The 20,166-nt window shown below is 34.3% G+C and overlaps 3 protein-coding genes across 8 annotated transcripts in view; 1 reads left to right on the top strand and 2 right to left on the bottom strand.

The window, feature by feature from the left end:
• Positions 1 to 1,147: 1,147 nt before the first annotated feature.
• Positions 1,148 to 3,115, bottom strand: LOC128176702 (glutathione peroxidase 2-like). Its single transcript, XM_052843213.1, has 2 exons — positions 2,765 to 3,115; positions 1,148 to 1,740 (listed from the first exon to the last, which is right to left on the bottom strand). Exons 1-2 carry the CDS (start codon positions 2,999 to 3,001, stop codon positions 1,384 to 1,386), a joined length of 594 nt encoding a protein of 197 aa, XP_052699173.1. The 5' UTR covers positions 3,002 to 3,115; the 3' UTR covers positions 1,148 to 1,383.
• Positions 3,116 to 3,959: 844 nt separating this feature from the next.
• On the top strand, positions 3,960 to 9,834 carry LOC128176700 (ankyrin repeat and EF-hand domain-containing protein 1-like). Of its 3 annotated transcripts, none has more exons than XM_052843211.1 (9): positions 3,960 to 4,106; positions 4,357 to 4,860; positions 5,308 to 5,507; positions 5,600 to 5,873; positions 6,017 to 6,827; positions 6,963 to 7,189; positions 7,293 to 7,483; positions 7,779 to 7,824; positions 8,688 to 8,828. In XM_052843211.1, the coding sequence occupies exons 2-8, from the start codon at positions 4,515 to 4,517 to the stop codon at positions 7,809 to 7,811; spliced, it is 2,082 nt and encodes a 693-aa protein (XP_052699171.1). In that variant the 5' UTR covers positions 3,960 to 4,106; positions 4,357 to 4,514; the 3' UTR covers positions 7,812 to 7,824; positions 8,688 to 8,828. The 3 variants fall into 3 exon arrangements, with proteins under 3 accessions (XP_052699171.1, XP_052699172.1, XP_052699170.1); XM_052843212.1 differs by lacking the exon at positions 7,779 to 7,824 and adding an exon at positions 7,591 to 7,626 and having other exon boundaries at positions 8,688 to 8,826; XM_052843210.1 differs by lacking the exon at positions 7,779 to 7,824 and having other exon boundaries at positions 3,961 to 4,106; positions 8,688 to 9,834.
• A 952-nt stretch (positions 9,835 to 10,786) lies between these two features.
• LOC128176075 (MAPK/MAK/MRK overlapping kinase-like) overlaps positions 10,787 to 20,166 on the bottom strand; it is a 28,547-nt gene continuing 19,167 nt past the window's right edge. For 3 of the 4 annotated variants that reach the window (XM_052842132.1, XM_052842133.1, XM_052842135.1), the window contains exons 8-14: positions 18,970 to 19,062; positions 18,373 to 18,474; positions 17,590 to 17,763; positions 17,038 to 17,061; positions 14,304 to 14,547; positions 13,810 to 13,998; positions 10,787 to 12,543 (exon numbers count right to left, since the gene is read on the bottom strand). In XM_052842132.1, coding sequence (XP_052698092.1) covers positions 12,466 to 12,543; positions 13,810 to 13,998; positions 14,304 to 14,547; positions 17,038 to 17,061; positions 17,590 to 17,763; positions 18,373 to 18,474; positions 18,970 to 19,062 — 904 coding nt within the window. In that variant the 3' untranslated portion in view covers positions 10,787 to 12,465. The remainder of the gene's footprint in view (positions 12,544 to 13,809; positions 13,999 to 14,303; positions 14,548 to 17,037; positions 17,062 to 17,589; positions 17,764 to 18,372; positions 18,475 to 18,969; positions 19,063 to 20,166) is intronic. The other variant, XM_052842134.1, reaches the window with a different exon arrangement.

The following is a 20,166-nucleotide window of genomic DNA, read 5'->3' as shown; positions in this document are numbered from 1 at the left end:
TGACCTATCCAAAATGTCTGAGGAGAGGAAAACAAAAGTTTGATTTTTGATGTCTCAAAAAAGGAGAGAAGTGGAAGGGTCCAACCCCCCCCCCCCCCCACCACCATCTACACCACCACCACCGATAGTATATGTACGTGCCTGCTTTTGATATTATATAGATTACATTATAAACATATTTAAGTCCTAGCGTAAATTTGGTGATAATTGTAAAATTAATCAGAATTTTCTGATTAGTAACTATACCTGGCCCGTAATTATCAATTCCATGCGCCAAGTAGGATTACATATTGATATTGCTCAGAGGATGTGATTCCTTTTGTGTTCTCCCTGTCATCGTCTTCAGAATCAATTTCTGCTCAAAATGATAACTTAATAACGAGAATCGCCGGATGGGAGGGGGTGTCGAAATTCGCCGTTGTGTAAGTGTTTTAAACATGTTACGTTACAAAATAATTAATTCAGGTTTCAAAGTTTGTTCCAAACAAATCTGTAATGCGAAAACCTGAACACCCCCTCCACACGAACGAATATTTCCTTCAGCGACAGAAAATGATAAGCCTTATCGGAAAAAAAAATCATTCAGAAAGGTACGAGGATTAATGAGACTAAACCTGGAAATTGGAGTAAATAATTATAAATTGTTGCACTAAATCCACGGAGAATCGGTACCGCTGACTGTCTGCCGCAGAATCCAAACTATCAATATTTCAGGCTAAAGCAAATACAATTAGCTAATTCTAGCCCCAAGAAATGACTTGGCTTTTTGGGGAAAATGCTGATTGTATATCTCTATCATGATTGATGAAAAATCAGCGAGAATAACCCTGGTCCTGTTTTTGCATCAACTGTACAAAATTTACTTGTTCTTCAAGGATCTTTTATCAAGACAAAGTTTGTTAGGACGGGGTGATAGCTAGCGCACTTTGCATCACTGCATCTACTTCTGACTTTTTTTCCCCCTGTTCATTCGATATTATTGCAAATGAGATGTTTATATCTTTTTAGGAAAAGGGGACAAGATCTAGAAGATTGACTTTGACTTTCAGTAGCTAGGGCTAGACTTCTAGTAGTGAAATTAGTTGTCAGGGACTAGCGCCTTTCTTGTTGGTTCCTGGTTTGGTAAATAAGGACTACAACAACTCCATTTCATTATGTTTTGAACTTTTAATGTTTACATGAATTCCAGCAACAAGAAAACGTAAATGAATAGAGGGGAGTTGTCGTTGTACATCATATTCTCCCTTCTCTGTGGCAGGAGCTTTATAGAAGAATACTCATGGATACAGTTCACCTTTACACATTTACAATTTCTTGTTTAACTTAAAAATAATAATGAATAGGAGATAATGTAATGTTTTCAATAAGGACAATTAAGGACTATTATTTAACCTTAAACTCCTCTATAAGTTTCTTGATTTCACTCTGAATATTCGTCATGATGTAATGTCTGCTGTAGCGCCGGTGCGGTTTGCCGTCAGGTGTGATAAGAAACTTCTCGAAGTTCCACGCTATATCGTTCCTGCTCACGGGGGCCCAGAGAATTTTACTGGCGCTGGTCATGAATGAGGTGGAGTCGTCACTCGGGAGGGGCAGACGCTCCCTCAGGAATTTGAAGATGGGGTGGGCGTTTTCTCCGTTCACTTCTAGCTTTTCGAAGACCGGAAACTTGGGTTCGAATCCATTGCCAGGGCGCACGTACTTCAGAGTATTCAGAATCTCTACTCCATTTCCATTTTCCTTTTAAAATTAAATTAGATAAAACGTTTTAATTTAAGGAACTCACAGAATTCAAGGTTTTAAATTAGAGAAAAAGTCGTGTTACTTTGCAGACAAATTATAAATATATAATAATTATCTTATAATCATTATTTTTTCCTACATACATGTAATTTTGTTTTGTTTTTTGTTTGGGGAGGGGGGGGGGGGGATACATGTACTTTTACATATAGAAATGTTTATTCAACAAACAAAGGTCCTTGAGGGGTATATACAATAAAAACAATAATGAATGATTATAACAAATAATGGATAAAATACGTGGAAAGAATACCCAGACCAAAATTATAAGCTTAGTCTACTGCATGCAAAATGATTTCTAGACTTGTATAACGTTATGTCACAAGGAGCAAGGTTATTAACTGCGGCTATACAATAACAAGGATAATCAACGAGCATTGCATATTTTAATATTGTACTGGTTAAATAAGTATGGTCGGTTACAAGTACCTATTTTCTGAGAAGTTATAGTTTGATGTTATAAATTACACGCACATCCCGGATCCGATCAAATAGCTTTAAATGTCACAATGCAGTGTTCTGTTCATTCTGATAAATAATGGCTTCACTGTTTACTAAAACTTATTGCACACGTACCAAATCCATTGTAAATTTGATTCACTAAAGTACATTTATTACAAGAGTGCATACAATACAAATACAGATTCGCAGCTTGTCGAAAGACAGACAATGGGCGGCCTCTCTCTCTCTCTCTCTCTCTCTCTCTCTCTCTCTCTCTTTCTCTCTCTCTCGTTTAAGTCCTTTAGAATGTGATTAATTAACATGAAAAATCTTATCTAGATACTAAATAAAAAAAATTATAATCAATACAGTCATGTAGAATTATAAAAAAAAATGTACATATGTATATCATGTATAATTTCTCTTTACGGAAAACAACGCTGTTTAATTAAGATTCTTATTACGTAGTATATATTACACTCTCCCATCAAGAAATATAATTATAAATTTAATAATTTCCTACCTGGTGACCAAATTGGTTGGAGGGAAACCCGAGAACCACAAGCTTGCCGGCGAATTTGTCGACCAGCTCGTTCATCATCGGGTAGTCCCTCTTGGTGGTGTCTCAGAGGGAAGCCACATTCACCACCAAAATCACCTTCCCCTCATACTGCTTGAAGTCAATTTTTTCTCCTTTCAAAGTTTTCGCCGAAAACTGCAAAAAATTGTCAATTCTGACCGGGCTCTTGACGCTTGCCATGTTTAAACCGGTACAGTGTTTTGGAAAATAAATCCCGAGCAGTTAAAGATATCTGATTAGAGGGGTCTTTTTTGCTCGATTGTTCCTGTGTGTATGCTTACCGTGTATGCGTTAAAATGACATTCAGCTGAGAATCGATCAATATATGATTATACAGGTATACGCTTCTTTTGTACCAAGGGGCACATTTCAAAATCTTAGGTTTAATAATCATATATACATGTACCAACATATACAAAAGATAGTTTTTAGTATTATTTCATAAAAAAATATATTTACTTCATCTTTCTAATGGAACATTAAATAAAAATTAAATAAAATTTAATGTATTTTTTTTCACTTCAATTTGCTCCAAAACGCGGTGGGAGAGGGCAACTCCATCGATCATAAATCAATTTTTAAATGCAAATTTAAGAAAACTTGTGGGGGTGGGGGGTGCAGACATGTTTGCAGCCCTGGGGTATTTAATTATACATTCATATAGGTTCACTCAACGAAGGAAGGTAGAACCAAGATCCTTTTTTTATCCTGCTCAATGTCCCCTTTCTAAATTTTCCCAACCCCTCTCAGTTTAAAGATGTTACTAATGCTATATTTATTAATCAATATTCACCAATGTTCGAAAGCAACTTATAGTTTAATGTATAATCATACAATGTGTATTCATTTCTTTTAAATTTACTTTAAGTTATTTATTTTGTTCACTTATTAATTCGTTTCATTTTTGTTTATAAGTTTATATTTATTTATTTCGGTTTGTTGGGGTAGTGCCCCCCCCCCCCCCCCACAACAACAACACACGTGTTCTATAAATGAAATAAAATATGTTTTGAAATATCAATCGAAATACATAGATACATGGCATAGCTGCAAAGACCTGTATATGTAGCTAGCAATTCGGGTCGACAGGTGCGCGAAGGTGGCCGCATACGGAAAAGTCCGAGTGTTTACGGGCCGCTACGAGGCGCTTAACGAGTCTTCCTTGGAAACTAACAAACAGTAATGGCGGGTTGAGCTCGTCAAAATGAATAAATAATGAAAGAAAGGACGTCGACACGCACAGCCCGATAACAAGATTTCGTGACAACCCATCGTAAGACAACAGGTAGCGAACTTCATGTTTTATAAATGGATCGTAATGATTGAGCTGTCGAAGCAATGTATTCATTGATATTGATGTAATTTTGCGAAAATCGGAATGTGCAGCATGTGTCTTAGTAATTGCAAACCACAGCACATTAAATGTTAGCTTGTTATCTCTTTGTCAGTATTTTAAATTAGATAACAAACTATTACGATTTCGTTGTAGTATTGAAATTTTCATTACCTTAATTGATTTTTAATGTCACTTTCAGATACAATCCTGCATGCAGTTAAAAATTAGGAACATCAACTATTTATGATGGCCTGACAAGTAGGAGCAAGCTATAAGCACCCTCATTATTGATGAACATAAAAAACTTCTAGTCATAATAGTCATAGAATCAAGAGCGAAAAATTCAGATAGACCAAGATGCCTGTTGCAGGAGATAGATTACAGACACTGCAGGTCTGCAAGCTTTTGCAATGTGTCAGAGAAAAAGACATGAATCAAATCACAAAACTCATAAACCATGGGATACCGTACCTGATTAATTATAACGATGCCAATGATGGTTTGACGGCCCTGGGAGTGGCTGCTGCAGCTAATGATGATGAGATGGTCAAATTTTTAATTGGTTCCGGAGCTCACCCCGATGCTGTGGACTTGAAGGGTAGGACCGCTTCAATGAGAGCAGCGGAGTTTGGGCATGTTCAGTGTTTGGAACAACTAATGGAGGTTAAAGCTAAAATGGACATAAAAGATTTGGAAGGAAAAGGTATGGATCAGTCATTACATATAAATTCATTTCAATATCATTTTACATTTCATATTGAAACAGTAATTCTTTTTACATGAAAAATTAAATCATGCCATATTAACAGGAAATTCATGTGAGTGCTTTTCTCACATGAAATTAGCAAGAAAGTTTCAGATGAAAATCTTGTTACTAGAGATATGAATTGCCTTCTTACATGTACATACAAATGAAAGCAATGTATGCTTAAATTCTAATTTTGCAATTAAGAAGAAAGGAATTACTTAAAAGCTAATCACATTACCTATAATCCTGGAGTTAATAAAAAGGAATCTTGAAATGTTCCCTCTTATTCACATATTACCTTCTTGACAATTAACACTTTATATGAATTACAAAATCAATTCACATCATTAGCACTAGAAAGAACATACCCAATGTAGTAAATTGATCTTTATTATTTCACAGGTATTTTATTCTACTGTATTTCTCCCACTGAGCGCCATGCCAAATGTTTAGAGATAGCAGTGGAGCATGGAGCAGACCCAAACAACATATCAATGGAGGGGATTCCAGTTCTTCTCTATGCCTGTGAAACGGCCATTGATAATGAGGAGGCCTGTATCCAACTCCTTCAGAAGGGAGCTAACCCAAATGGAAAACAGGAGGTAATTGTTTAATGAGAACATTCTATCTGTGTTTTGAATTTTTTCTCCCACTCATGAAAGTAAGCATAAATAAATGTGAATTAATTTTTCAGAAAACAGGAAAGACTTGTTTAATGGCTGCTGCAGCAAGTGGAAGTGTCAAGGTTGTTCGAGCCATCCTAGAGCGTGGAGCAGACGTAAATGCTCTGGATATAAAGCATAACCATGCTGCTCACTATGCTGCAATTGGAGGCAGTTTAGCCGTTTTGGCCTGCATGTCTGGGCATGGAGCATTGTTTGACCAGACTAACTCCGAGGGCAATACTCCCATACACAATGCTGCAATGAATGGCCACGGAATGTGCTGTAAATTTCTGGCACAAAGAGGTAAAGGAAAATCAGAATGAAACTAAATGTATAGCTTTAGTTGGTACATGTATATGTTATGAATGTTAAGATGGCTTTAAATGAATTAAGATTGCAATTAAAGTGTATCTTATGAACATGCTGCAATCTTTTCTCTTATTCAGGTTGTAATCCTAAACCAAAGAACAATGAAGGAGAGACAGGGAGAAGTCTGGCAAAGGACAGAGACCACAAAGAGGCCACGAAAGAGTGTAGGAAGGCCGAGAAAAGTTTCGGCAAAGTGGGCAAAAACAACGAGCCTTGGGCCATTGCTCTATACGATTGGGTATACGAGAGATCCGAAAAAATACTTAACATGATGATTAAATACGATCCTGATGAAAAAGGAACTGTGACGAAAGACAATTTTGCGGACAGTCTGACGGGAATGGGGGCACCAGTGGAGGAAGAGGAAATGAAGAAAGTCGTAGCGGCTCACGATAAAAACAAAGATGGCAATGTTGACTTTAATGACTTTCTAACTGGCAAAAAATATGTGAATAAAAACTATTTAATGAGTGCCTTTGAAGGCAAAAAGAAAAAGAAAGGGAAAAAAGGAAAGGGAGGTAAAAAGAAGGGGAAGTTTAAGCTTGTTATGCCAATCTGTACTAAAGACGAGGGACCAAGAACCTATGGAGGAGCACCACCAGAGATGTTCATTGAGCGACATATTCACTTCACGGATACAAATCGTTTTGACAGGGACAAGCCCCCAGCTCACCCACTGCAGGATGATTCCGCATGGTATTTGAACCATCCGGACAGAATGTACATGAACATTGCTGATGCTGCAAAAAATGGCGACTACGAGTCACTGAAGAATGCTTTCCAGAGGGGTTCAACGGCAGACACCCGGGATAAGTACTACAAGACTCCACTGATGGTGGCTTGTGCTACTGGAAGGATTGACATGGTCAAGTTTCTTGTTGACAATGGGTAAGTTGTTTAACAATTCATAAGTTTTAAGAAAAACAAAGACAGTATACCAGTAAAAGATATCTTGATCATACCATGGCAAAAAACTTTACTTCAACTTTGCTCATTCTCTTGTCTGGTGTATTTGATTTTCAGGGCAATGATCAATGCCAGGGACAACTTCAAATGGACACCACTTCACCATGCTTGCCACGCAGGACAACTGGATGTGGTGGAGTATCTGATTGACCACAGTGCCGAGATAGACGCTACCACAATGAATGGTGGTACACCACTCACACGAGCCATTGAGAGTTCTCGAGATAGTGTGGTAGAGTATCTCATCGGTAAAGGCTGTAAAGTGCAGACCGAAAATTCTAAAGGTAGGATCCAGTAAGATTGACAAATTTTGATGTACATGTTTTTTTAAATTAATGTGTACTGGTGTGTACATCAAGATAAAACTTATTCAACAAATGATTTTAGGTCATACTCCAATGGACGTTGCCATAGCATGGGCTGATCCAAGAGTTGTAGATGTCGTGCAGTTAAAATGGGAGAGCCTGCCAGCCATGGGGGACAAGAAAGGAGGGAAAGGAAAGAAAGGCAAAGGGGGAGGGGGTAAAACCACTCGCCCTTCCTCAGGACCAGCCCCTGAGGCGAAGGAGAATGTCGCTGTAAGTATAAACCCTGTGTGTTTGGGTGATTTTTCTTGTGAGATATATGTCTGCTCTCTTAATTACTGCAAAAACATGTAAAATCAGGGGAGATAATTAATTTGTAGAGTTAAAAAAGTGGATAAAGTGGATAGTATTCAGAGGTACTGGTAATCTTAAGCTTTTGGCAATGTAAACAAAGTTAACGTTACTAAAATTGATAGAATTTTCTAACAACTGTAATGATTAAAAAGATGGCTTAGTGTTAATGAGTATTCATAACTTGATGGCATTGTTTTTGCTCTGTATAACACAGGTACCCTCAAGGCAGAGTTCTAATTTGGTTTAGTGTTGCTCACTGTGTAAGCATTTTCTTAACTCTTTGAACAAATGGTGTGGAAATCTAAGATTAAACCTTAGATTCTTGTGTATCCTTCTTGTGTGACAATTTTCTTAATGCAAATTTTGAAGAGAAAAAGAGACATAATCTGCAAAAATACATTTTTTTTTAAACAGTTTCAACTTTTTGCCTTTTATATGCAGATTTATCATTGATAAAAGACACATTCCAATTTAAAAAGCATTAAGAAAGTTTTCATGTTATGTGCTATCAAAGTAAAAGCAAACTAAAATTGTTGCAGCTATTACATGTATGGGCCAAATTGTTATATCTTTTCTTCCCTTTTTTGTGAAAAAAAAGACATATTTGACAAAAAAATTTACATGGTGCTTATCTAAGAGAATTCAATTGAAATTTCTTTTTTTTATTTTTATATTGTTGGTAAACAATTTTGCCCATTCCTAGTTTGTACATGTACAATGATGCATCTAGGCCAACACTCTCATGGGTACCTGTGGCAATAGACACCTGATTTTGCTGTTAGCATTTAGCCACAATAATCTCCTGCGATCCTCCTAATTGCTTACTATTATACCTTTTATGTTTTAACTGCTTCACTCAATCACTTATACATTTAATTCTCTAGATATTTTGTTGTTTTTTTAAATTTTTTGAATACCAGTAATTACCTCTGAATAAATTTGTTTCAAATATATTTAAATGTCCACAAAATTCAAAAAAGTCTTATAAAAAAGCAAACAATTAAGTTAACAAGAGGATAAAATTTAGTGTAAATTTTCATCAAAACTTGTATAGAGAATTAATGAAAATTACTTGGATTATTGAAAAATAGTTTTTAACGAGGCATTTTTTTGTGGTTTTTAGCACCATTCCCATTCAGGTCCATTGGGATTTGGGGAGTTTGATGAGCCCCCAAGACAGAGGAAAGGCTCCATTCTCCGGGCGGCCTCCGCTCTAGCTGGGGGGATGGACGAACAGGAAGACATTACATATACTCCTCTAGTTCCTTGGACCAAACAGCCAAGCAGTAAAGAACTCATCGAACAGCGACAAATTAATCGGGAGCGATATGGGTGGGAAGTGGACTTTGATGACTTTGAGATGCCCTTTAATAAAAATGTTACTAAACGATGTGAAGAAATGGGGGATGATGATTAATGATGACCTTTTTTAAAACATCATTTTTATATTTTGTATATGAATTTCAGGAAGAGAGCATAACTTTGATTTTGATCTAGATTATGAAACTGCTGAATTGTTAATTTCATGAGTACCTGTGCATCAATCATATATGCAATTTACTGTGGACACATATTTTTTTGCCTTATTTTCTTTCACATGCAAACATGTTTCATTGTGTGTTGATGAAATCATCAGTATTGTTAAATGCATGTTCTTGGCAGTAGCCAGTTCGGTTATAAAGCAAATTCTGTGATAAAACTGTTCCTAATTTTTATTTGGTTGAGAAGCCTTTGTACATGTATCAGAGTAAATTCATGACTTAATCACATAACTACTTTGAAAATTTAAATTGTGTAAATACACATTTCAAAATGTACAAAACTATCACTATCTGCTGTACGTGTTACCTTAAGTTGGATGTCAGTAGGTATAGAAATATAAGTTTGCATGCATGAGCCATTTCATGACTGAAATGAAGGGTTTTTTTTCCCCATAAAGTAAAATGATACTTCATACTATAAAGTTAATTGAGTTGGAACAGATATCGGTAGATGGATTTTTTATAAACCCCTTGTCAGAGGAATTGATATAATATCTGGAAATCATGTGTTTGACTATAGTAATGAGTGAGGTAAGGCTTTGTCCCTTTACATTATGAGATAGATTTATAAGTATGCGTTGTTACTGTACATAGATGGAATTACATGTGCTGGTACATGTATATGTATGCATTGTTTTGGAGAAGTTGTATGAATTTAAAGTTTGTATCTTTGTTAACTCTTTTAATTGTAACTTGATTATTGGTGAATAAATATATTGCCAAGACCTGCATGTGGATTTTGCTACACAAATTAAATTCTATGGTACAAAATTAGAGCATCATTGTATCAACCCAAGATGAGTTCAAACTTGAAAATGAACGGGAAAAGGTTTTTTACTCCATATTTCTTTTCCCTCGCTGCTAACCCTACAACTCCTATAAAATTAAGTCAGATTTCTTAACAATTCTAAGTATTTTGCTGTACAGGCCTCAACTGTGTTGATTGAGGGTACAATTTTATTGCTGTGTTACTCAGTTATAAGAAATTATCAAGTTTTACAGTTTTGGTAGTTTTCAAGAAGTTAACTACATTACAATTTAGGTCAATTGTTACGAGTTAATGTAAAGTTGTTAATGGACAACACCAGATGAAAGATGAAAACCAAAGGCAATAGGTAACCCGAACGACTCAGGTAGCCTAACAACAAATTTCTAAATTCAAAAGGATTGAAATTTCCAGCAAAATAATGAAATTAAAATTTCCTAATAATATGCACAACGGGTCCCAAATACATTCATTATATGTCCTATGTTCAATGTATGGCCAAAAGTTTCTTAAGTTTCAAGAGCGCTGAAGCTCCCAGAAAGAATAAGAAATGCAGTTTAAGAGGAGATGCACTGAGAATTACACAATTGACTGACAGACAGTTCAAAAACATTATACCCATGAATCTTGTTGCACAGGGAATAATAATATTTGATGTCATCTATTTAACCAAAGAAAACTGAATTCGAGAATTTCTTCTACACCAGCAATAATGTTTCATGTAGGAGAGAACATATAAAGGCATTGTGCCTGCTGTTCAATCCGATTCATACGTTCTTATATATTTGAATAAAATACCTATTAAAATAAAAATGTTTCACGTAAACTAAGATTGGATGATCAAGATCACTCAATGGTCATTACTTGTCTCCTCAGGTCTCCTCCACTAGGGATTGACAACAGATACAGGTTTGATCATATATAAGAGAATTTATTGATTTTTAAATACATCAGTAAGATTCAGACTAATATTCATATCTACATCACTTATTACAAATGCTACAAAATACATTTATCACAATGGCTTTGAAAGACATACTACAAAATAAATGAGCAAAATAAATAACAAATACTCATAAAATCAAAAAATAATTTTTTTTTGGACGGAATCAAATGAATACTAGAGGATAAAGCCATAAAATCAAACACTAGGTTTACACTGTAACAAATTATCAGAGAATAAACTGTGATCACCATCTCTTTCTATTCACCTTAAAGTTGTCAATGACATGAAAAAGGAATGTCAACAGCTGTGGGGTTAAATATAGGTTCTTGGGACAATACAGTTTCATCAATTTATTCACACTAGAAGAACATTAAATATTGTAACTATGATAACGTTCTAACTGAAGTAAAAGTTTCATGAATTAAAGAAAATAAACTTGAAGAGTTTTGCAAAAAATTGGCCAGTAACTTGAGAAAAATATTACCTCAGATATATGCATCTTACAATAATACTGGTATTATATGGTGGTCTCAGGAAAGAAAAAAAACCTGACATTTATACATACTTCAAAATAAACTCATAACCTACCTCAAAAACAAATTGGTACCTATACCTCAAAAATAGCTCATAACCTACCTCAAAGTTATCTACCTGTAACAACATGAATTGGTTATGCTACACTAGTAAATAATGTCCATATTTTACACAGCACTATGATTTAAAAAACAAATGGCTTCTGATCAAACCAATCAGATGGAATGTTATAATTGGAGTCAAAGGATTCTTTAGCACTTACTTTATATTCCTGTCAGTACATGTAATACAAAGTTTAATATAGACCACACATTTTTTAGGAGCAAGCATACATGTGATCAATGATGTCATTTTTTCAATTTTCAGTACAGGCTTTGTACAAGTGGTCAATTTTTAACCAATTTAGTATCTATAATAAGAGATGACAAACCTTTTATAAATACATTTGAATGACAACATATACATAAAAATAAACTTCTTTGCTTTGTCTTATATTGTTTGGCACAATAATAACAGCAATTTTATTCTTGACCATATAAAACAATATTTAATACCCCAGTGACTCAAAATATATACCGGTACACCAGTTAACAGGTATGGACTTTTTAATGTCATCATGTAGCTAAAGCATTTTTTTTTTAAAATAAGACAAATAAAAATTTCTTTTACCCTGTGAATAAAGAAAATGAACATGTATAACCATTGGTACAAAAGATGGTAAGAGAAATTAATTAAAAAAGAAGTTGACACTGAATGGAAATATTTTCATTGGCACAGACAGAAAATGTTTTGCCTCCCTTTTGATTGAATAAAACTATTTAGTTAACAAACTGTTCTGTGGCATTAAATAAAAAAATGCACACACCAGTACACAGAGTTCCAACCCTATTTGTTAAAATTCTGGAAATCAGTAAAATATAATCATTAAATCATTAAACAATATAAGTCCCAAATTTCCTCAAATCCATTTCTCTCTACAAAACAATTATGAAACAAAATTCACATTGCAGTAATCTTTTATAGATTTGTTCATGAATTAAAAATGAACACTCCATATAGTCTTTGATTCCTGTTATGAGGTCATCAGATTTTCAAGAAGCTTGTGATGCTGGTCTTAAAATCCTGCACCCCTTCTGTCCAGTGATGGAAGCTGGTAACTGCCATATATGTGCTTGTTAGCTTTGTTTGCATGCTGAAACAAAGCAATAAAATGCTAAGTACTGTACATTTATTAATGTATTAAGAAAGCTATATGTAATTGCTGTTTTTTATGTATGAATTATGCCCCTTTTGAAAAGACGCGGGGGTCTTAAGGAAGCATATGGAATCTGAGTTACATGTAATTCCGTGAAATCACAAATCTTAATTATTATTTACATATTCAAATATCTAAGCAACGAAACGTAGATCAAAAACAAATAAAAAATATTGAAGACAATTTTTTTCCAGAAATTAGTTTGTATTACGTAGATTTACACATCGATGACGTCATGACTAAAAGTTGAATGTCGTGTGAATTTGATCGGAAAGCATTGTAAACATATTCAAAATATAACTAATCTAAGAACTCTGATAAAGTATTGTGGTGTGATTTATTGAGAATTGAACATAAGAATACTGGAGGAGATGTTAGTTTTATCAATTATTCTCTAAAAGGTATGTAAATTTGCTTTTCTTTCTCGGCCAGGCTTTCCTCTGTCGTTGTTTACGATATAAAAATCCGACTAGAACAACACTACCCCGTATACATTGATCTTGAAATTTTATACGTATGGTTAGTTTGATCAATGCTTAAATTGAAAAGTGCTGCTAGAATCCCATGTTGTGTGCTGTTTTGATGCAATTTTCCGTTTTCCGTGCAAACTATATAAAAGTTGGGAAGGTTTTACAAGAACCGGATGAATAACTTTTTAATAAGGAAAAACATAGGATTCTAGCAGCGGTTTTGATTAAACTGAGATGATTTGCTTTCGCTTGGTATGTTTATTTTTTTTTGGAAACTACGGGGTAGTGTTGTTCTATCTCATTTTATGTTAAGGAATATACGTAAGCTATTTATAGTTGTCACGTGATAATGCACTAATGTGGCAGAAATGTACTACCCGATTTTATTGCACTGACATCTATTTTAAAAGACAATACTAAGTTTTTGATCTTATTCAAAATAATTATTTTATTCCACGATTTTGAATATAACAGTCAAAATAAGACGCTTAATAGCCCATATGCTTCCTTAACACTCCCGCGAGAGTTTATAGCAGCAATAATTTCCTGACCAAACCAACTTCCATTTCATTTTTTTTTTATCATTTTAATATTGCATCTATTTGTATTATTCAGCACTTAAACTATCTTTAAGCTTATAACATCAACATGCACTTGCATAAACCCTTATCTTTAAGTAATAATTAACTAGAACGGTGCTGTGTGCAGGTACTTGAGCTGTGCTATGTGGTACCTTTGGGGCCTTGTATGTGCTGCTGAGACTGGGGAGGAGAGAGACCGTGGAGGCCGAGGGGTTGTGAGCATTATAATGATTCCCAAAAGAACTGGTATGAAAGGACGGGTTCATGGACACTTTTGGTAAACTAAGGCCTGTGTGATTATACTGGTGCTGGCTCTCCGCTAACACCCTGCGATGCCGACGCTGAAATGGGAGAATAGGAAGACAGTCAACAATGGAGGTATCGTAATACAGCACCAGCACAATGTGAAATGTTTAATAACATTAATGTTCACATGGAAAATCCATGGCTATAAACTATATCAATTTTACAGAAAAATCAATACAACCTGATAATTGAACTCATATAAACTAGGATTAAATAAAATATTTACCGTAATAAATATTTTTTTTTAATATCCTGTTGAAAATTCCTTAGAATTCTTACAACTTTACCATTTTCAACACCGAAACCACAAGTTAACAATCAATGTACAAAATTAAGTTACCACTCTATCCACTTTTTTCCTGTCTTTAAAAATGTGTGGGTGAGATTGCAGTGAGGGGGCCTTGGGTAGGCTGGGAATGGACACCTCTGTCTCGGATCTCTTCTTCTCAGTCCGCGACGTGTCCACCTCGAGCGTCGTAATAGTGGCAGTCTCGTCCTTGTCTCGGGGGCGCACTTGCTCTTTCTTCTCCAGGTCATCCTTCTCCTTGGCTTTTGCTGCCAATGCTGCTCTCTTGTCAGCATCCCTACACATATCATCATCATCATTAACAACAACATCAAATTTCATCATCATCAATAACATTATCATATCACACTTCATCATCATCATCATCATCAATGTCAAGAGCTCTGCAAAATTCCCCCCCCCCCCCAAAAAAAAAAAAGTGTCACTGAGTTGTTTACAGAAATAAATTTATAATAATCAAAATATTGAAAAACCCTGGAAAATATACATTGTATCTAGAATCGCACAACATAAAATGATATAGAAAAAGTATCTTCAAATTTCTATATTGCATTATTGTCTACCACAGTGTAGATCAGAAAACAATTAATAAAGGAAAAAAATTAGAGCAAAGTGTTTACCATGTACCAGATAATATCATCTGAATCACTCTTAACACAATAGGAGACCCGACACCTTACACATTCATTTTTATCATATGATATTTCAACACAAAAAAGAACTGGGTGACAGGTTGGAAAACCATGAAATCCTCTCTAGGTTATCACCCACAAACTTATCTGTAAACTCTCCCTCTCACTGCTTCATTCATTGCACAGTGGTGGAATGAACATTTTCTAGCTTCTCTAGTCTTGGGGAGGGTAGAACAAACCACCCATATGCTCTGGGTAGACACCCCAATGAGAGACAAGAAGATCAGCATAAACATGTTAAAAACAAAATTCCACACCACAATCATTCATGCAGACCAAAAGCAATAATTTGGAGGGAAAATTTAAAAACCAAATTTTGAATTATTGATAAGCTATCATATCAACTGTCATAGGCTTCATTCATTTGTCCATATATTAGTAAGCTTTCATATTATAGACACAGTTACATGGGGGTAAAGCATCAACAAAAGAGAATCAAGTTTCTATGATCTATGCTAACATGCTTGTCTTTCTGTTACAGGTTGTGAAAAGTCAAGTCTCAACCAGGACTCAAACCCAAGGCCTCTGGTGTACTGTGCCAGCGTCCTAACCACAGAGTTCTTGAGAGTCCTGATATATTGACCGACAGTCACACACCTGTTAACCTGGTGACATTTCTATAATGTTAATGCACTGAACTTGACTTTCCAAGTTCAAAATTCTCTCTGCAAATTGTTTCTGCTGCATCAAATGACTTCATTGTTACCAGTATTTAATCAAATATGAATTTTACTGCTGAAAAAGGGATTATATACATATTGATAAACACTTACAAAAAGAAAAGCAATTTTGTCAGAGTTACAACCACCCAGCAAAATATCTAACACCAATCTAACTTAGATATGCTTTCTCAGTTTTAAATCTGTAAATTTCACAGTTTTTTGTGGGGGGTTTTGGGGTATTTTTGTTCATTTGCAAGGATTGATACTAACTTCATTCATCACCCTTTGAAAAATAAAACTGCAATCATGTTTATCTGACATTTCATAAATTTGTCTAATTTCATTTCTTACTTCTAATTAGGGTTGTGATCTAGCCCTTATTCACTCTTTAAACACCTGAGGGGCATATGCATTACCTTTTCCTATTGCATTATGATGTATTTATATAGATACTGGAACAACTTTATTATCTGCATGAGATGAGATGAACATGTACCAGCTGCTGCTGGTACAATGTCCAGATATGTGAAAAGCAGAAAAGAATCGCTCACTAAGAAACATGATTGGGATACAACACACAGATTTTGTATGTCTTTTCTGGTTGGTGGAAATTAACTAATCAATCAAATTGACCAAGATAAATATTTGAGTTCTTTTATAATAAATGGTTCAGAAAAAGGAATCTAATATCAATTAGTCTGAAGAAAGGGAAAGTAGCTGTATTAATTATGTACGGTATAAGACTGTCATTACTTCTGATGTTTTTCAAAGGTAGCACTAATCTCAGTCATTTACCACACATTGAAGTCTACAAGAGGTACAGGGGTTTCCACAACAGGTCCATTATTATTCTATAGATTTGCTATAAATACTTGTAAGTAACCTTGTCACAAAATTTATTATAATGATAAATCCTGAATTCCCTGTAAATATAAACAGTTTTAATAACTCCATGTTTATAATCCAGAAAAGAAGATTAAATGATTATGTTACATAACCATTTCTTTAATTCTTTCAATTAAGCGCATTCCTCTAACTGGATGAGTCACACAGGCTTCAAATTCAGGTAGAAATAGTAATTAGACTACAGGCACAGTTGAATAGTTTACATTTATGAAATTAATAGGCATGCTGGCTTGGAGTCAATTTGAGTATATCCCAAAATTAACCCTTCCCACTGAATGAATAGAATATCTACGTCAGTCAACTTTGCAGGTTTCTAAATCTACCAAGGTTAATGTCAATCCTTGCTCTGACATCATCAAGACGTCAAATATGCAAATTCAAGATGGAATCCGCCTTTTCTATGTCTGGATTACACATATCTAAGTTTCTAATTCATATATCCATATTATATTATCACAAGAAAAAAAAAACAACAAGGAAAATTGATAGTGCAATCTGTCATACTACCTTTGCTTTGATTGTTTTGTTGCCCTGATTAAACATATTAATTAAAGTTGCATTTCATAGAATAACAGAACATGTATTTTTAAATTCAATGCCTATGAAATATAGTGATGCTAATCAAAGCATTATGTTGATATTAATTTGATTCTTTATATACATATTGTTAAAAATTTTAAAGAAAAATTGTTGACTATAAAAAATATATTCATTCATTGTTTTAACACAATCTTGTCATTTCAACAGTAAGGATTGGTTTTTCTGTGTAAAATTGTTAAAGATGATAAAAAATTTAAAAAACTGCATAAACATTGTTTCTTTGACATAACTTCCCTTTTTCAGAACATATGTCAAATGCCATGATATGCAAATAAATTACTTAGTTTTCAGAACGTGAGAGAATAATAAAGCAAATTAATGTACTTTTTCCTCTTTTATTTGAGTGAAAATTACCCCAACTGAACATTTTCCTGTTTTCTAAAAAAGCTTTTAAAAAAAAGGAAGAAAGAAAACATTTGCATGAAGCTGAATCTACTTTTTACAGTTTTTAACACTGACCTGAGATCTTTGAAGTACGGGTGTCGTATGGCTTGCTTTGCCGTGATTCTCTCATCAGGGTCGTAAGTGCACATTTGATAAATAAGTTCGATGGCCTCCTGCGTACAGTGAGGGAGGAGACGTTCAATACCCGTACCCTTCTTCTGGGGGAAATTGAAATTCATTCCCCTTGACCTGCATGACAAATAACATAACAACTTACAATTGGACATCCTTAAAAAATGTTCGTGTGGAATTGCCATCTGGAGGTTTTTACACCCAGGAGGGAGGGAGGGGACTTTTTTTTTTTCAAACTTGTAGTTTGACTAACTGAAAATTGTAAAAAATAAAAATCTATCTAAAAAAAAAAGTTTTTTATTTTTTGCTAATAAATTATATCAGCGGGGGTATTTCAATAAGGCGAGAGGCAATTCCAATAAATAATTTTATCTTGGCTAAACGTGTAGTTTACACTTTACTTTTTACATGGAAGCAGGGCAAAACTCAAACAATTTAGATCTATCATTCATTGTAAAGATTTCTAAGACCAATCATTCTGACATTTAAGACATAATCTTTTATATGTACACAATTCTCTCCCTCTAACATATAAAAAAGAAAAATGTACCTTATTGCAAAAAATTTATATTTTCCCATAACATTTTATGTGGGTAAATTGGATAAAAAAGAAATAGGAAGAAACTTAACTATTGTACACCAATAATCAGAGGTAACATGCCAGTAATGAGGATTGAAATATTGAGTAAAAGAATAAATGAATTTAACAGCTACAAAAGAACTCACTTTTTGAGTTTATCTAGAACACTGGAGTCGGGAGTACCCATTATGTCATGTATCTTAGCAATCTGATCAACTTCATTTGAACCAGGGAAAAGAGGGTGAAGACTGAAAGATACAAAGTACATGTATGAAACAATTTAATATACACAGTACCCAGTACCTACCAGAATAACTTTTACAGTAAGATTGGAAGTCATTCAATTAACATCCAAAGCAAAATAATGATACCAAAAAAATATTTTACAGTATCATCTTCTGATTTGATTTTAAACATGCAAATATTTTGCATTCAATTGATATAATTGTTGAAATACTTCACACGTTTTTGTGCAAAGTAGTCTTTACGTAAGGAAGAAAATGCATTCACATAACATTGCATTTGCAGATTTGATGCTGCAGGATTTGTTGTTGCAGGGCTAGAACATTTTGTTGAAATGAATATTTTACAAATATTAATCTGCATAAAGCATTATGTCTAGAACAATTTTAAAGAAAAAAAAAGATCTTCAATCTCCTCCTCTGGATATATTCTGTAGACATATCAAAAACTAGGACATTGAGAGAGATCTGATTTTAGTTAGATTGATATTTGTAACTTACCTAAGAATTTCAAAGAAGACACAGCCCACACTCCATATGTCCATCTTGTAGGTATAATACCCATCAGTGAGTAGACACTCCGGAGCCCGATACCTACAGCATAACATAAGTTAAAAAATTTAAACCTTTGGCTACAACACATCACAACAATATATGGTCAGACATACAACTAAAAGGTCACACTCTTACAGCTCTTATAGCTATACCTACAATACAACACTAGCTGATCATACTCTTAAAGCAATACCTACAAAAGAACTTTTGAGGGTCAGTCTCTTATATCTTTCACAACAACACAACACTAGGGAGTTAAACACTTACACCTATAATAAACACTAGAGGGTCAACCTTTTATAACAATACCTTCAAAACAACACTAAAAGATCAGATTCTTTCAACAAAACTCATATAACAATACCTACAAAACAAAAGAATTCTATACACAAACTCTCTCTCTCTCTCTCTCTCTCAATTTTATTACAGCACCAATGTTGACTTGTACCTCATGTAAGTATAGAAAATTGTTATCAAAACAATCTGTTAAAACAATTCCTGATGAAAACACAGCTGTTCATATAAGAAAATTATTTGAATACTGATAATATTTCAACAGTATGTATTTTATGTGAATACTTTGTGGCTTTCTAAATAACATCTCCCATACCTAGAATTCTTATATAATTTATATATACTATCTGCATGGAAGTGAAAGGTAATTGTCAGGGGCCATATCTGAATGTTTATCTTAATATGTATTTGTTTGGTTCATGTAAGTAAAATTTGAAAGAAAAAATATGTAAATATTCTCTGTTTGCATTTTAACCTAAAATAGGCATTATCAATATGCATTGGATTTTCCCTAAAACTAACATCTGCAGGCAAGTCAAATAAAGCTACTGCCACTTTGTAACAGGTCGATAAGAACTTAACAGCCCTATTTCATGAATTCCACATTAAACCAATATGAAAGTTTTGAAACAGACAGATTTACGACATATTTGCACTTGTCATTGACTGGTTGCTGCACTGAATGTGCAAGCTGATTTATTGCAAAACACCTGTTATGGAGGTTCCAAAAAGGTCAATGTCAAATCAATTAGGTCAAATAGAATGTACAGAGCTCATATTAGGGAAAGGGCTAAAAGAGGCTGACTGTCTGCTGCCTAATCTCATTCAATAAAATACTGTTTAAACTAA

The sequence above is a fragment of the Crassostrea angulata genome, chromosome 3 (assembly GCF_025612915.1).
Source record: "Crassostrea angulata isolate pt1a10 chromosome 3, ASM2561291v2, whole genome shotgun sequence".
NCBI classification, from domain to species: domain Eukaryota; kingdom Metazoa; phylum Mollusca; class Bivalvia; order Ostreida; family Ostreidae; genus Magallana; species Magallana angulata.
This window is presented reverse-complemented; position numbering and strand designations above follow the sequence as displayed.

What these genes read in the sequence shown, in the direction of transcription:
- LOC128176700 (XM_052843210.1), top strand. Translation starts at nt 4,515, where the DNA reads ATGCCTGTTGCAGGAGATAGATTACAGACACTGCAGGTCTGCAAGCTT. An exon ending in ACCCAAATGGAAAACAGGAG is followed by an intron (nt 5,508 to 5,599) that starts GTAATTGTTTAA and finishes TTAATTTTTCAG; the next exon opens with AAAACAGGAAAGACTTGTTT. An exon ending in AAGTTTCTTGTTGACAATGG is followed by an intron (nt 6,828 to 6,962) that starts GTAAGTTGTTTA and finishes TTTGATTTTCAG; the next exon opens with GGCAATGATCAATGCCAGGG.